The sequence below is a fragment of the Oncorhynchus mykiss genome, chromosome 10 (genome assembly GCF_057628025.1).
Source record: "Oncorhynchus mykiss isolate SJ-2025 chromosome 10, ASM5762802v1, whole genome shotgun sequence".
Classification (NCBI taxonomy): domain Eukaryota; kingdom Metazoa; phylum Chordata; class Actinopteri; order Salmoniformes; family Salmonidae; genus Oncorhynchus; species Oncorhynchus mykiss.
Genome location: NC_143031.1, coordinates 5,725,001 through 5,741,512, shown reverse-complemented (window position 1 = coordinate 5,741,512; position 16,512 = coordinate 5,725,001). Strand labels below are relative to the sequence as shown.

Below are 16,512 nucleotides of genomic sequence, written 5' to 3'. Positions count from 1 at the left end.
GAATAGACAACAGAACTACATTTAAAAAAGACACAGGTAACCAACATATCACACACACAAACTAACTAGGTCCAATAGGGGAAAGACATCCTGAGTTGTTGCTTTATGTTTTTTTTTTTTTTTTGTTTAAACCAGGTTTGCTGTTCAACGGAGTTTCATGCAATAATGGCTAGATATAATACTGTACGCTTTCTTGAATCTGTTCTGGATTTGGGGACTGTGAAAAGACCCCTGGTGGGGTAAGTGTGTGTGTGTGTGTGTGTGTCAGTGCTGTGTGTAACTTGACTAAGCAAACAATTTTTTGATTCAACACATTAGTGTTTCTTATAAAAAGAAATGAGGTAGTCACTCTCCCCCACTCTTAGCCTAGAAAGACTGGCATGCATAGTATTGGTAGTGACTGCTTTGCAATGCATGTAGTTAGCCACTGATATCTTCCAAACCACTCATTGTTGAATTTGCGATTTCCAACTTGTTGTGTAATATTTATGTCCAATGGCCGATGACCGCCGATACGTTTTATCAAATTTCTCTTCATATGACAAGGATTAAAACCTGCCTGGTACCCCAACACTATAACCTGGTTGGTACCCCCACACTACAACCTGGTTGGTACCCCCAGGCTATAACCTGGTTGGTACCCCCAGGCTATAACCTGGTTGGTACCCCCACACTACAACCTGGTTGGTACCCCCACACTAACCTGTTTGGTACCCCCACACTAACCTGTTTGGTACCCCCACACTACAACCTGGTTGGTATCCCCACACTACAACCTGGTTGGTACCCCCACACTATAAACTGGTTGGTACCCCCACACTACAACCTGGTTGGTACCCCACACTACAACCTGGTTGGTACCCCCACGCTATAACCTGGTTGGTACCCTCACACTACAACCTGGTTGGTACTACAACCTGGCTGGTACCCCCACACTGCAACCTATATGCTTGTTGAAGTCTGGCTTGACTCTGAAGAATTTGCCACATTCTTGGCACTGATACGATTTCTCTCCAGTGTGAAGTCAATGGCTGGATTTTTTTTTAGAGAAGAGGCTGATGTGAAGCCTTTTCCACATGCAGAGCACCTAAAGTTTCTCCCCTGTGTGAGTCACCAGATGCCCCTTGCAGTAGAAGCATTTGTCACATTCTTTGCACTCTTGATGTTCTTCTTGATGTTCGTTATCTTGTTTTTTTTTTAAAGGCTTTGGTTTCTTCACACAGGGTCGCTGTATGTCGCTGCAGCGGGTAAGTAGTCCTCACGTTTGTTTGAAGGAGTGTTTGCATCTAAAGGCTTTGCCACATCAGTATATATGTAAACACATCATTGCGCACCACAACCACACGTAAAACACATAAATAAAACAGACAACTGATTTTAATCCAAACAAATACTTTATTCAAACAGAAAATGGAAAAGCATTGAGAGGCTAGGACATGCAGGCCTGTGATTTCAGTTAGCTAGCTAGTTTCACCCAAATATTCATGAATAAATTAAAAGTGTACACACAAAGGTAAAGACCAAATGATCGAGAGTATCAACTAATGTTATCTGTAGTTGTTCATAGACTTGGCTAACAGACTGTTACAGACGTGTGTGTTCCTGTCATATAGACAGGAAATGGTAATAAACAGAGGGCTAACTAACTCTGGACGGTCTGTAGAACTGGTAACACAACGTGAGCACGCATAATAAAACGATCACAGCATGCCGACATGACGTAAACATTTACGTCAGGTAAATGTCATTCACAGATGTTATATTTGTTTACAGCGTGTGGGACGTTGTATGGTTGCGAAAGTACTGTGACGCGGGTTCAAATGCATGAAGAGTTGTTTGCGCAACCGCAAAATGTAGGGGCCGGGCAAAGTGACCGGACACGTTTTAATTGATGACGTCAGAAGACATCTGAAAATTTTAGCGGACCATTATGCATCGGCTGCATCAACCCATTTAGTGCATTCACCCACGGTGTTCAGAATGACAGAAATCACATTTAGATTATGTTTATTCATCTTAACCAAACATGCAACTCCTGTAATGAAGCTGCCAAATAAAAAAAGGCATTTTCGTGAGAAAACACCGTTTGATATATACACACTACATGTCCAAAATATGTGGACACCTGCTCATCGAAAATCTCCTTCCAAAAATCATGGTCATTTAATATGGAGCTGGTTCCCCCCCTTTGCTGCTATAACAGCCTCCACTTTTTTGGGAAGGCTTTCCACTAGATGTTTGAACATTGCTGCGTGGACTTGCTTCCATTCAGTCACAAGAGCATTAGTGAGGTTAGGCACTGATGTTGGGCGATTAGGCCTGGCTCGCAGTTGGCGTTCCAATTCATCCCGATGGGGTTTAGGTCAGGGCAATGTGCAGGCCAGTCAAGTTCTTCCACACCGATCTCGACAAACCATTTCTGTGTGGACCTCGCTTTGTGCACAGGGGTATTGTCATGCTGAAACAGGAAAGGGCCTTCCCCAAACTGTTGCCATAAAGTTGGAAGCACAGAATCGTCTAGAATGCCATTGTGTGCTGGAACGTAATTATTTCCCTTCACTGGAACTAAGGGGCCTGAACCATGAAAAACAGCCCAAGAGCATTATCCCTCCACCAAACTTTACAGTTGGCACTATGCATTGGGGCAGGTAGCGTCCTCCTAGCATCCACCAAATCTAGAGTAATCCATCGGACTGTTGCAACCGAGGACAGACATTTTTTTTAATTTTTTTTACATGCGACAGCACTCGGCGGTTCCGTTCTGTGAGCTTGTGTGGCCTACCAGTTCGCAGCTGAGCCGTTGTTGCTCCTAGACGTTTCCACTTCACAATAACAACACCTACAGTTGACCGGGGTAGCTCTAGCAGGGCAGAAATTTGACAAACTGACTTGTTGGAAAGGTGGTCACGTTGAAAGTCACTGAGCTCTTCAATAAGGCCATTCTACTGCAAATGTTTGTCTATGGAGATTGCATGGTTGTGTACTCAATTTTGATACACCTATCAGCAACAGGTGTCTGAAATAGCCGAAATCCACTATTTTGAAGTGGTGTCCACATACTTTTGTAAACACAGTGCATCTCAGATCATCTCTGTTAGAAAGAGGATCTAACGATGTAAAATACAGTTTGCTAATATGACTATTGTTGATATGAAAAACCAATAGAATAGGAGAGAAATGGCTTAATGAGGCAGTCTTTATAAAATAATTGCCTCCAGGTTTATGGTCGAAGACATGCCTCATAATATGAAATAAAACCTTTCGGGTGCCTTCAGAGAAAGTATTCACACCCCTTAACTATTTCCACATTTTCTTACGTTACAAACTGGGATTAAAATGGATTTTTCGGTCAACGATCTACACAAAATACTCTGTCAAAGAAAAATTCAAAAAACACAAATATATATATTGATTAGATAAGTATTCAACCCCCTGAGTCAATACATGTTAGAATCACCTTTATCAGCTGTGAGTCTTTCTGGGTAAGTCTCTAAGAGCTTTACACACCTGGATTGTACAATATTTGCACATTATTATTACAAAAATTCTTCAAGCTCTGTCAAGTTGTTTGTTGATCATTGCTAGACAGCCATTTTCAAGTCTTGCCATAGATTTATTTCCAATTTAAGTCAAAACTGTAACTCGGCCAGTCAGGAACATCTAATGTTGTCTAGGTAAGCAATTCCAGTGTGTGTGTTTTAGGTTATTGTCCTGCTGAAAGGGGAATTCATCTCCCAGTGTCTGCCACCACTACGCTTGAAAATATGAAGTGTGGTACTCAGTAATAAGTTGTATTTGACCTAAATATAACACTTTATATTAAGGACAAAAAGTTAAATTCTTCACCAATTTGTTTTGCAGTATTACTTTATTGCAAACAGGATGGGATGTTTTGGAATAGTTTTCACTCTGTCAATTAGGTTAGTATTGTGGAGTAACTACAATGTTGTTGACCCATCCTTAGTTATCTACTATCACAGCCATTAAACCTTGTAACCATTTTAAAAATCACCATTGGCCTCATGGTGAAATTCCTGAGTGGTTTCTTTCCTCTCCAGCAACTGAGTTAGGAAGGACGCCTGTATCTTTGTAGTGACTGGGTTTATTGATACACCATCCAAAGTGTAATTAATAACTTCACCATGTTCAAAGGGATATTCAATGTCTGCTTTTTTTGGTTTTTACCCATCTACCAATAGCCCTTCTTTGAGAACCGTTGGAAAATCTCCCTGCTTGAAATGAGTCATTTAGTAATTTAAAAATCATGTTGAACATTATTGCACAGTCAGTCCATGCAACTTATCATGTGACTTGTTAAGCACTTATTTAGGCTTGCCATAACAAAAGGGGTTTGAATACTTATTGACTCAAGACATTTCAGCCTTTCATTTTTAGTTAATTTCTAAAAACATAATATTGTGATGTCATTATGGGGTATTGTGATGTCATTATGGGGTATTGTGATGTCATTATGGGGTATTGTGTGTAGATCAGTGACACAAAATCAAATCCATTTTATATTCAGGCTTTTAAGAACAAAATGTGGAAAAAGTCAAGTGGTGTGAATACTTTCTGAAAGCACTGTTTTCAAAATGCCTCCAGCTCACATTGCCAGGTGGTGGGTGAGGCGCTGATAGACTGCATACCGTTGCATATGCACTCAAATTGGAGGCGCACTTCAATAAGGCATACCAGTTAAGAAATAAAAATAGGTCATTTAAAAAAAAATCGTGGTAGTCAAAACTGTTAACACGCGATTGCATGAAGAATTGTTGCGTAATAATAACTGGGCTTATAAAAGTGCTTTTCAGTCCAGCAACGAGCTGAATCAGTCTCTCAGCAGCAGCAGCTCTGTCTGACGGGTGATGTTCAGGTCTCTGTATGCCGTGGGAAAGATAGGACGACTGGGAAGAAGGAACGCGACAATTTAATTCCACTTAATTGTGCACATTTACCTACGGGCCGATAAGCAGGGCCGAATAAATGTATTTCCATCAACAACAAAAAAGCAAATGGGATTCTTCCGGACAATTTGGCTGAGGCAAATTACATTTAAATCGGTTTACCTTTTTTTATTTAGTGAGTGGGGAAAAATCCGCCAATTACCAGTTCCGAGAAATCCGCGCACACACACACAAACACGTTACTGAACATATCTAGCCAGTCTAGATATGTTCACTCAGATCAGCAGAGTTCTATACTCGACGTGAAGAACAATAGATAGATAATGAATAGAAGCTGAACAAGCTGTTGCGTTACCCCACAGGCGGTGGTAAAAACCCCAAGAGAAACAAACTAAATGTACGATGAAATAAAACATTCAAATCTTATTTGACTTGTTAAAAAAAACGTAAACAAACCAAAACGGTTTGTGGGTGGAAAAAAATGTAAGCAGAAAGACGAGCTCTTCTGTAGAGCATAAACATCACACACACACACACACACACACACACAATGGACACCAACTAAAACACGCCGCCACATCCACAATGCTAAATCAGAAAAAGTATATTTTCTTTGTCTTTTGATTTTTTTTTTTTTTTAAAGCTGCTCCTTTATAGAAACCCCATCTTGGAAATGACTCCGTTACCATCAAGCTGCTGGGGGTACCAACATCACCAACACTGTTGCTGGGCAACTGGGATGCAAACCACATCCTGGCCATCCGAGGCTGAGCGTGTGGCTCCGCGTCAAGGAGATTAAGGTGGGGGGTACCAATCCCCTAATCTAATACACCAGAACCTGGTAACCCATCACCACAGCCTCCCTCCTTGCCACTACAGGGCCTCTCTCTGTGCTGCTCTGGGGTTACAGACAAGATGTCAGTTAAACAGACAAATCACACAGCCAGAGATATGTCTTCAGTCAGGCTACGGCCTTCCTCCTCAGCCCTCAGACCTCTCTCTCTCTCTATTCCTTCTCTGCTCTGTCGTTTCCACAGAGGTAAATACTGCTGCTGGCCTTGTGAACACACTGCAGAAGTTATGAAGGGCGCACGGCTGGAATGGAGAAGCCAGATAATAATACACACTCACACACCTCTCTCTCTCTCTCTCTCTTCTACAGTTCTTTCCTGCATCTATCTCTGCTCCTGTCCTCCCTCCTCCTTCCCTCTGAGAGAAGCAGTTATTAACACACACACACCTCACCACAACAAGAGGAGAAAAAAGCTCTCAGACAATTCAACTCATTCCACTCCTCCAAAAAAAAAAATGCTTTTTTTAAAGTTTTCATTTGAGCTTTTCCACCAAAAAAAAACAATGAGTTTCTCCTTCGTCTCTCTCCCTCCAACAGTCTTCTCTTCTGCATTAGCGTATATTCTTCTCCTTCGCCACTCCAAGGTGGTGTGGGAGGTGGCCAGCGGTTATCAGCAGTTGATTGGTTGTCTGGGTGCTCTGGGCGTGGTCTGTGTGTGACCCGGTTCAGCCCACTTTGGCCCAGGTGAGGAAGGCAGGAATGTCCCTGACCGGCACATTCCTGGTCAGGGCTTTGACCCGCAGGTTACGGTCATCTGTCAGGAGAACCACCTCCCGACGCAAACGCACTGGACCGTCTGGGAGAGAGGAAAGAAGAGAGAGAAGGGAAGGTATGAGAGACGGAGGGAGAAGGGGAGGTATGAGAGACGGAGGGAGGAGGGGAGATATGAGAGACGGAGGGGAGGTATGAGAGACGGAGGGAGGAGGGGAGATATGAGAGACGGGGGGAGGTATGAGAGACGGAGGGAGGAGGGGAGGTATGAGAGACGGAGGGAGGAGGGGAGGTATGAGAGACGGAGGGAGGAGGGTGGATATGAGAGACCGAGGGACGAGGGGGGATATGAGAGACCGAGGGACGAGGGGAGGTATGAGACACGGAGGGAGGAGGGGAGGTATGAGACACGGAGGGAGGAGGGGAGACGGAGGGAGGTATGAGAGACGGAGGGAGGAGGGGAGACGGAGGGAGGTATGAGAGACGGAGGGGAGACGGAGGGAGGTATGAGAGACGGAGGGAGGAGGGGAGACGGAGGGAGGTATGAGAGACGGAGGGAGGAGGGGAGACGGAGGGAGGTATGAAAGACGGAGGGAGGAGGGGAGATATGAGAGACGGGGGGAGATATGAGAGACGGGGGGAGGTATGAGAGACGGGGGGGATTAGGGGAGGTATGAGAGACGGAGGGAGGAGGGGAGATATGAGAGACGGAGGGAGGAGGGGAGGTATGAGACACGGAGGGAGGAGGGAAGACGGAGGGAGGTATGAGAGACGGAGGGAGGAGGGGAGGTATGAGAGACCGAGGGACGAGGGGGGATATGAGAGACCGAGGGACGAGGGGAGGTATGAGACACGGAGGGAGGAGGGGAGGTATGAGACACGGAGGGAGGAGGGGAGGTATGAGAGACGGAGGGAGGAGGGTGGATATGAGAGACCGAGGGACGAGGGGGGATATGAGAGACCGAGGGACGAGGGGAGGTATGAGACACGGAGGGAGGAGGGGAGGTATGAGACACGGAGGGAGGAGGGGAGACGGAGGGAGGTATGAGAGACGGAGGGAGGAGGGGAGACGGAGGGAGGTATGAGAGACGGAGGGGAGACGGAGGGAGGTATGAGAGACGGAGGGAGGAGGGGAGACGGAGGGAGGTATGAGAGACGGAGGGAGGAGGGGAGACGGAGGGAGGTATGAAAGACGGAGGGAGGAGGGGAGATATGAGAGACGGGGGGAGATATGAGAGACGGGGGGAGGTATGAGAGACGGGGGGGATTAGGGGAGGTATGAGAGACGGAGGGAGGAGGGGAGATATGAGAGACGGACGGAGGAGGGGAGGTATGAGACACGGAGGGAGGAGGGAAGACGGAGGGAGGTATGAGAGACGGAGGGAGGAGGGGAGGTATGAGAGACGGAGGGGAGATATGAGGTATGAGAGACGGAGGGAGGAGGGGAGATACGGAGGGAGGAGGGGAGGTATGAGAGACGGAGGGAGGAGGGGAAGTATGAGAGACGGAGGGAGGAGGGGAGGTATGAGAGACGGAGGGAGGAGGGGAGGTATGAGAGACGGAGGGAGGAGGGGAGGTATGAGAGACGGAGGGAGGAGGGGAGGTATGAGAGACGGAGGGAGGAGGGGAGGTATGAGAGACGGAGGGAGGAGGGGAAGTATGAGAGACGGAGGGAGGAGGGGAAGTATGAGAGACGGAGGGAGGAGGGGAAGTATGAGAGACGGAGGGAGGAGGGGAGATATGAGACACGGAGGGAGGACGGAGGGAGGTATGAGAGACGGAGGGAGGAGGGGAGATACGGAGGGAGGAGGGGAGGTATGAGAGACGGAGGGAGGAGGGGAAGTATGAGAGACGGAGGGAGGAGGGGAGGTATGAGAGACGGAGGGAGGAGGGGAGGTATGAGAGACGGAGGGAGGAGGGGAGGTATGAGAGACGGAGGGAGGAGGGGAAGTATGAGAGACGGAGGGAGGAGGGGAAGTATGAGAGACGGAGGGAGGAGGGGAGATATGAGAGACGGAGGGAGGAGGGGAGATATGAGACACGGAGGGAGGACGGAGGGAGGTATGAGAGACGGAGGGAGGAGGGGAGATACGGAGGGAGGAGGGGAGGTATGAGAGACGGGGGGGATTAGGGGAGGTATGAGAGACGGAGGGAGTTGGGGAGATATGAGAGACGGAGGGAGGAGGGGAGGTATGAGACACGGAGGGAGGAGGGAAGACGGAGGGAGGTATGAGAGACGGAGGGAGGAGGGGAGGTATGAGAGACGGAGGGGAGATATGAGGTATGAGAGACGGAGGGAGGAGGGGAGATACGGAGGGAGGAGGGGAGGTATGAGAGACGGAGGGAGGAGGGGAAGTATGAGAGACGGAGGGAGGAGGGGAGGTATGAGAGACGGAGGGAGGAGGGGAGGTATGAGAGACGGAGGGAGGAGGGGAGGTATGAGAGACGGAGGGAGGAGGGGAGGTATGAGAGACGGAGGGAGGAGGGGAGGTATGAGAGACGGAGGGAGGAGGGGAAGTATGAGAGACGGAGGGAGGAGGGGAAGTATGAGAGACGGAGGGAGGAGGGGAAGTATGAGAGACGGAGGGAGGAGGGGAGATATGAGACACGGAGGGAGGACGGAGGGAGGTATGAGAGACGGAGGGAGGAGGGGAGATACGGAGGGAGGAGGGGAGGTATGAGAGACGGAGGGGAGATATGAGGTATGAGAGACGGAGGGAGGAGGGGAGGTATGAGATACGGAGGGGAGGTATGAGAGACGGAGGGAGGAGGAAGTATGAGAGACGGAGGGAGGAGGGGAGGTATGAGAGACGGAGGGAGGAGGGGAGGTATGAGAGACGGAGGGAGGAGGGGAGGTATGAGAGACGGAGGGAGGAGGGGAGGTATGAGAGACGGGGGGAGGAGGGGAGGTATGAGAGACGGAGGGAGGAGGGGAGGTATGAGAGACGGAGGGAGGAGGGGAGGTATGAGAGACGGTGGGAGGGGAGGTATGAGAGACGGAGGGAGGAGGGGAAGTATGAGAGACGGAGGGAGGAGGGGAGGTATGAGAGACGGAGGGAGGAGGGGAGGTATGAGAGACGGGGGGAGGTATGAGAGACGGAGGGAGGGAGGAGTAAAGGTAGAATAAATATAGTATAGACTGATTGTGCAACACATGCATGAGTGTGTTGGTGGAAGGAGACAGCTTACTTGTCTGTGCAGGCATCAAGCTTTTAGCCTCATCTTTGCAGTAGTGGAGACAGCAGGACAAGATGACATCATCATTGTTTCCCTGGAGGAGGGGGGGGGGGGAAGAGACCGGTAAATCTAAAGCTGAATTTCAACGACAGTCCGAAATTGGATGAAATAGCATTGACTTGCAGTGGAAGACCGCTCCAAACTCTAATTCACACACAAGAGATGGTCAAATACGTGACAGAGGATCTGGGGCATTTGGACACACGCGTAATATACACGTCACACACACACCTGTTGTCCGGAGGTGTCTTCGCTGCGGAAGGCGATAGACTCCAGTTGACTTCCTCTGCTGGTCAGCGCTCTGAGACAGGGCTCCCTGGCCTCGAACCCTCGCTCCAGAAACGCCACGGCAACCTTAGCCTTCTCCTGGACCGACCGGGCGTGGGTCGGTCCACCACCACCGGTGTTTCCACGACAACCACTGCCACCACGCCCACTGCCAGAGCCATCGCAGCTCTCCTGCCCCTTTGCTAGACCATCCAACTCTGTTATCACTGGAGGAGGGGAGGGAGAGAAGAGGGAGAAATGAGGAAGGCGAGAGAGAGAGAAGAGGAGGGGGAGAGAAGAGGAGGGGGAGAGAAATGAGGAAGGGAGAGAGCGAGAGAGGAGGGGGAGAGAAGAGGAGGGGGAGAGAAATGAGGAAGGGAGAGAGCGAGAGAGGAGAGGAGGGGGAGAGAAGAGAGAAATGAGGAAGGAGAGAGAGAGAGAAGAGGAAGGAGAGAGAAGAGGAGGGGGAGGGAGAGAAGAGGAGGGGGAGGGAGAGAAGAGGAGGGGGAGGGAGAGAAGAGGAGGGGGAGAGAAGAGAGAAATGAGGAAGGAGAGAGAAGAGGGCAAAGACATCTACAACTCCTAAAAGTTGGTAGGCCACTCTACCCGAGTAGTATAGGGTAGGGTAGAGTAGGATAGGGTAGAGTAGGATAGGGTAGGGTAGGGTAGGATAGGGTAGGGTAGAGTAGGATAGGGTAGGGTAGGGTAGGATAGGGTAGGATAGGATAGGGTAGGGTAGAGTAGGATAGAGTAGGGTAGGGTAGAGTAGGGTAGGATAGGGTAGGGTAGGATAGGGTAGGGTAGAGTAGGATAGGGTAGGGTAGGATAGGGTAGGGTAGGATAGGATAGGGTAGGGTAGAGTAGGATAGAGTAGGGTAGAGTAGGATAGGGTAGAGTAGGATAGAGTAGGGTAGGGTAGAGTAGGGTAGGATAGGGTAGGGTAGAGTAGGACAGGGTAAGGCTCAGGCTTAAATGTCATGCCCGTGCAGTGCTCTACTCCTTCCCTCTTAGTCTCACAATAGAGGGGCACCACCACCGTGCCTTCAGACAGTATTCATGCCAGTTGACTTATTCCACATTATATGTTGAGTTACAGCCTGAATTAAACATTTATTAAAAAATTATAATTATCTCACCCATCTACACACAATATCCCACCATGACAAAGTGAAAACATGTTTTTAGAAATGTTAGCAAATGTTTTGACGAAATCAATACGGACAAAAGTTGACACACATACTCATTAAAGTGTTTTTTCTTCTCTTTCTACATTGTAAAATAATACTGAAGACAAACTATGAAAAACACCTATGGAATCAGGTAGTAACCAAAAAAAAAGTGTTAAACAAATCAAAACATTTTATATTTGAGATTCTTCAAAGTAGCCACCCTTTGCCTTGATGACAGCTTTGCACACACTTGGCATTCTCTCAACCAGCTTCACGAGGTAGTCACCTGGAATGCATTTGATGTCTAAACTATTATCCTACAATGTAGAAAATAGTAAAAACATAAAGAAAAACCCTTGAATGAGTAGGTGTTCTAGAACCCTGGAATGAGTAGGTGTTCTAGAACCCTGGAATGAGTAGGTGTTCTAGAACCCTGGAATGAGTAGGTTTGTCCAAACGTTTGACTGGTCCTGTAAATATTCAACACATGCTAGAATCACCTTTGGCAGCGATTACAGCTGTGAGTCTTTCTGGGTAAGTCTCTAAGAGCTTTGCACACCTGGAATGTACAATATTTGCACTTATTTGTTTAAAAATTATTCAAGCTCTGTCAAGTTGGTTGTTGATCATTGCTACACAGCCATTTTCAAGTTCTGTCATAGATTTTTAAGCCGATTTAAGTCAAAACTGTAACTAGAAACATTCGATTGATGGCCTACCGGGAAATGTGGGTTAACTGTCTTGTTCAGGGGCAGATTTTTACATTGTCAGTTCGGGGATTCGATCTAGCAACCTTTCGGTTACTGGCCCCAACACTAACCACTAGGCTACCTGCCTCCCCTACACTCTAACCACTAGGCTACCTGCCGCCCCTACACTCTAACCACTAGGCTACCTGCCGCCCCTACACTCTAACCACTAGGCTACCTGCCCCCCCTACACTCTAACCACTAGGCTATACCTGCCGCCCCTACACTCTCTAACCACTAGGCTACCTGCCGTCCCTACACTCTAACCACTAGGCTACCTGCCGCCCAGTGTATATTTGGCCTTCTGTTTGAGGTTATTGTCCTGATGTAAGGTGAATGTCTCTCAGTGTCTGTTGGAAAGCAGACTGAACCAGGGTTTCCTCTAGGATTTTGCCTGTGCTTAGCTCTATTACGTTTTTTTTTTTGTTATCCTAAAAAAACAAACTCCCTAGTCCTTGCCAATGACAAGCATACCCATAACATGATGCAGCCACCACCATGCTTGAAAATATGAAGAGTGGTACTCAGTGATGTGTTGTGTTTGCCCCAAACACAACACTTTGTATTCGGGACATAAAGTTAATTTCTTTGCCAGATTTTTTTTTGCAGTATTACCTTAGTGCCTTGTTGCAAACAGGATGTTTTGGAATATTTTTTTTATTCAGTACAGGCTTTCTTCTTACTCTGTCAAATATGTTACTATTGTGGAGTAACTACACTGTTCTTGATCCATCCTCAGGTCACACGTCACAGCCATTAAACTCTAACCATTTTAAAATCACCATTGGCCTCATGGTGAAATTCCTGAGCGGTTTCTTTCCTCTCCAGCAACTGAGTTAGGAAGGACGCCTGTATCTTTGTAGTGACTGGGTGTATTGATACACCATCCAAAGTGAAATTAATAACTTCACCATGTTCAAAGGGATATTCAATGTCTGCTTTTTTTACCCATCTACCAATAGGTGCCCTTCTTTGCGAGGCATTGAAAAACCTCCCTGGTCCTCCCTGTATGTAAACACAACTAAATGTGTGATAAAAGTCAAGGGGTGTGAATAATTTCTGAAGTGTTTTGGTGAGGCGGTCGATGTACGTCCCAGACTGAAGTGTTTTGGTGAGGCGGTCGAATGAATTCACTGTATGTTTGTTAGTGTGTGGTAGTTACCGATGAGGGGCACCACCACAATGTACGTTCCAGACTGAAGCAGCGTCTTGAGGCCGGTGAGGTGGTCGATGAAACCGTTGGTGTCGGGGACCAGGAAAAGAGTAGGGTCGAGTCGGCCAGGCTTGGGTAGGGTCGGCTAGGCTAGGGTCGGCTAGGCCAGGGTAGAGTAGGATAGGCCAGGGTAGGATAGGCCAGGGTAGGGTAGAGTCGGGTAGGGTAGAGTAAGATAGGCTAGGGTAGAGTAGTGTAGGCTAGGGTAGAGTAGGGTGGAGTAGGATAGGCTAGGGTAGGATAGGCTAGGGTAGAGTAAGATAGGGTAGAGTAGGATAGGCTAGAGTAGAGTAGGGTTGAGTAGGCCAGGCTAGGGTCGTCTAGGCTCGGGTCGGCTAGGGTCGTCTAGGCTCGGGTCGGCTAGGCTAGGGTAGAGTCGGATAGGCCAGGGTAGAGTAGGATAGGCCAGGGTAGAGTCGGATAGGGTAGGGTAGGATAGGCTAGGGCTAGGGTAGGGTAGGATAGGCTAGGGTAGACTCGGCCAGGCTAGGGTAAGATATGGTAGAGTCAGCCAGGCTAGCGTAGAGTAGGGTAGGGTAGAGTAGGGTAGAGTAGGATAGGCTAGGGTAGAATAGGGTAGAGTAGGATAGGGTAGGATAGGCTAGGGTAGAATAGGGTAGAGTAGGATAGGGTAGGGTAGAGTAGGATAGGGTAGAGTAGGGTAGAGTAGGATAGGGTAGGGCTCAGGCTTAAATGTCATGCCCGTGCAATGCTCTACTCCTTCCCTCTTAGTCTCACAATAGAGGGGCACCACCAGTATGGACCGTGCCTTCAGACAGCATTCATATCAGTTGACTTATTCCACATTATATGTTGAGTTACAGCCTGAATTAAACATTTATTAAAAAATTATAATTATCTCACCCATCTACACACAATATCCCACCATGACAAAGTGAAAACATGTTTTTAGAAATGTTAGCAAATGTTTTGACGAAATCAATACGGACAAAAGTTGACACACATACTCATTAAAGTGTTTTTTCTTCTCTTTCTACATTGTAAAATAATACTGAAGACAAACTATGAAAAACACATATGGAATCATGTAGTAACCAAAAAAAAAGTGTTAAACAAATTAAAACATTTTATATTTGAGATTCTTCAAAGTAGCCACCCTTTGCCTTGATGACAGCTTTGCACACACTTGGCATTCTCTCAACCAGCTTCACGAGGTAGTCACCTGGAATGCATTTGATGTCTAAACTATTATCCTACAATGTAGAAAATAGTAAAAAAATAAAGAAAAACCCTTGAATGAGTAGGTGTTCTAGAACCCTGGAATGAGTAGGTGTTCTAGAACCCTGGAATGAGTAGGTGTTCTAGAACCCTGGAATGAGTAGGTGTTCTAGAACCCTTGAATGAGTAGGTGTTCTAGAACCCTGGAATGAGTAGGTGTTCTAGAACCCTGGAATGAGTAGGTGTTCTAGAACCCTGGAATGAGTAGGTTTGTCCAAACGTTTGACTGGTCCTGTAAATATTCAACACATGCTAGAATCACCTTTGGCAGCGATTACAGCTGTGAGTCTTTCTGGGTAAGTCTCTAAGAGCTTTGCACACCTGGAATGTACAATATTTGCACTTATTTGTTTAAAAATTATTCAAGCTCTGTCAAGTTGGTTGTTGATCATTGCTACACAGCCATTTTCAAGTTCTGTCATAGATTTTTAAGCCGATTTAAGTCAAAACTGTAACTAGAAACATTCGATTGATGGCCTACCGGGAAATGTGGGTTAACTGTCTTGTTCAGGGGCAGATTTTTACATTGTCAGTTCGGGGATTCGATCTAGCAACCTTTCGGTTACTGGCCCCAACACTAACCACTAGGCTACCTGCCTCCCCTACACTCTAACCACTAGGCTACCTGCCGCCCCTACACTCTAACCACTAGACTACCTGCCGCCCCTACACTCTAACCACTAGGCTACCTGCCCCCCCTACACTCTAACCACTAGGCTACCTGCCGCCCCTACACTCTAACCACTAGGCTACCTGCCCCCCCTACACTCTAACCACTAGGCTACCTGCCGCCCCTACACTCTAACCACTAGGCTACCTGCCCCCCCTACACTCTAACCACTAGGCTACCTGCCATCCCTACACTCTAACCACTAGGCTACCTACCCCCCCTACACTCTAACCACTAGGCTACCTGCCCCCCCTACACTCTAACCACTAGGCTACCTGCCCCCCCTACACTCTAACCACTAGGCTACCTGCCCCCCCTACACTCTAACCACTAGGCTACCTGCCCCCCCTACACTCTAACCACTAGGCTACCTACCGCCCTTACACTCTAACCACTAGGCTACCTGCCGCCCCTACACTCTAACCACTAGGCTATACCTGCCGCCCCTACACTCTCTAACCACTAGGCTACCTGCCGTCCCTACACTCTAACCACTAGGCTACCTGCCGTCCCTACACTCTAACCACTAGGCTTCCTGCCGTCCCTACACTCTAACCACTAGGCTACCTGCCGTCCCTACACTCTAACCACTAGGCTACCTGCCGTCCCTACACTCTAACCACTAGGCTTCCTGCCGTCCCTACACTCTAACCACTAGGCTACCTGCCGTCCCTACACTCTAACCACTAGACTACCTGCCGTCCCTTCACTCTAACCACTAGGCTACCTGCCGTCCCTACACTCTAACCACTAGGCTACCTGCCGTCCCTACACTCTAACCACTAGACTACCTGCCGTCCCTACACTCTAACCACTAGGCTACCTGCCGTCCCTACACTCTAACCACTAGACTACCTGCCGTCCCTACACTCTAACCACTAGACTACCTGCCGTCCCTACACTCTAACCACTAGGCTACCTGCCGTCCCTACACTCTAACCACTAGGCTACCTGCCGTCCCTACACTCTAACCACTAGACTACCTGCCGTCCCTACACTCTAACCACTAGGCTACCTGCCGTCCCTACACTCTAACCACTAGGCTACCTGCCGTCCCTACACTCTAACCACTAGGCTACCTGCCGTCCCTACACTCTAACCACTAGGCTACCTGCCGCCCCTACACTCTAACCACTAGGCTACCTGCCGTCCCTACACTCTAACCACTAGGCTACCTGCCGTCCCTACACTCTAACCACTAGGCTACCTGCCGTCCCTACACTCTAACCACTAGGCTACCTGCCGTCCCTACACTCTAACCACTAGGCTACCTGCCGTCCCTACACTCTAACCACTAGGCTACCTGCCGCCCCTACACTCTAACCACTAGGCTACCTGCCGCCCCTACACTCTAACCACTAGGCTACCTGCCCCCCCTACACTCTAACCACTAGGCTATACCTGCCGCCCCTACACTCTCTAACCACTAGGCTACCTGCCGTCCCTACACTCTAACCACTAGGCTACCTGCCGCCCAGTGTATATTTGGCCTTCTGTTTG

The 16,512-nt window shown here is 48.1% G+C and overlaps 1 protein-coding gene across 1 annotated transcript in view; it reads right to left on the bottom strand.

Moving 5' to 3' along the window:
• Positions 1–1,381: 1,381 nt before the first annotated feature.
• Positions 1,382–16,512, bottom strand: part of smg6 (telomerase-binding protein EST1A) — a 44,461-nt gene continuing 29,330 nt past the window's right edge. The window contains exons 18-20 of the mRNA XM_036989494.2: positions 9,937–10,199; positions 9,658–9,739; positions 1,382–6,553 (exon numbers count right to left, since the gene is read on the bottom strand). Coding sequence (XP_036845389.2) covers positions 6,423–6,553; positions 9,658–9,739; positions 9,937–10,199 — 476 coding nt within the window. The 3' untranslated portion in view covers positions 1,382–6,422. The remainder of the gene's footprint in view (positions 6,554–9,657; positions 9,740–9,936; positions 10,200–16,512) is intronic.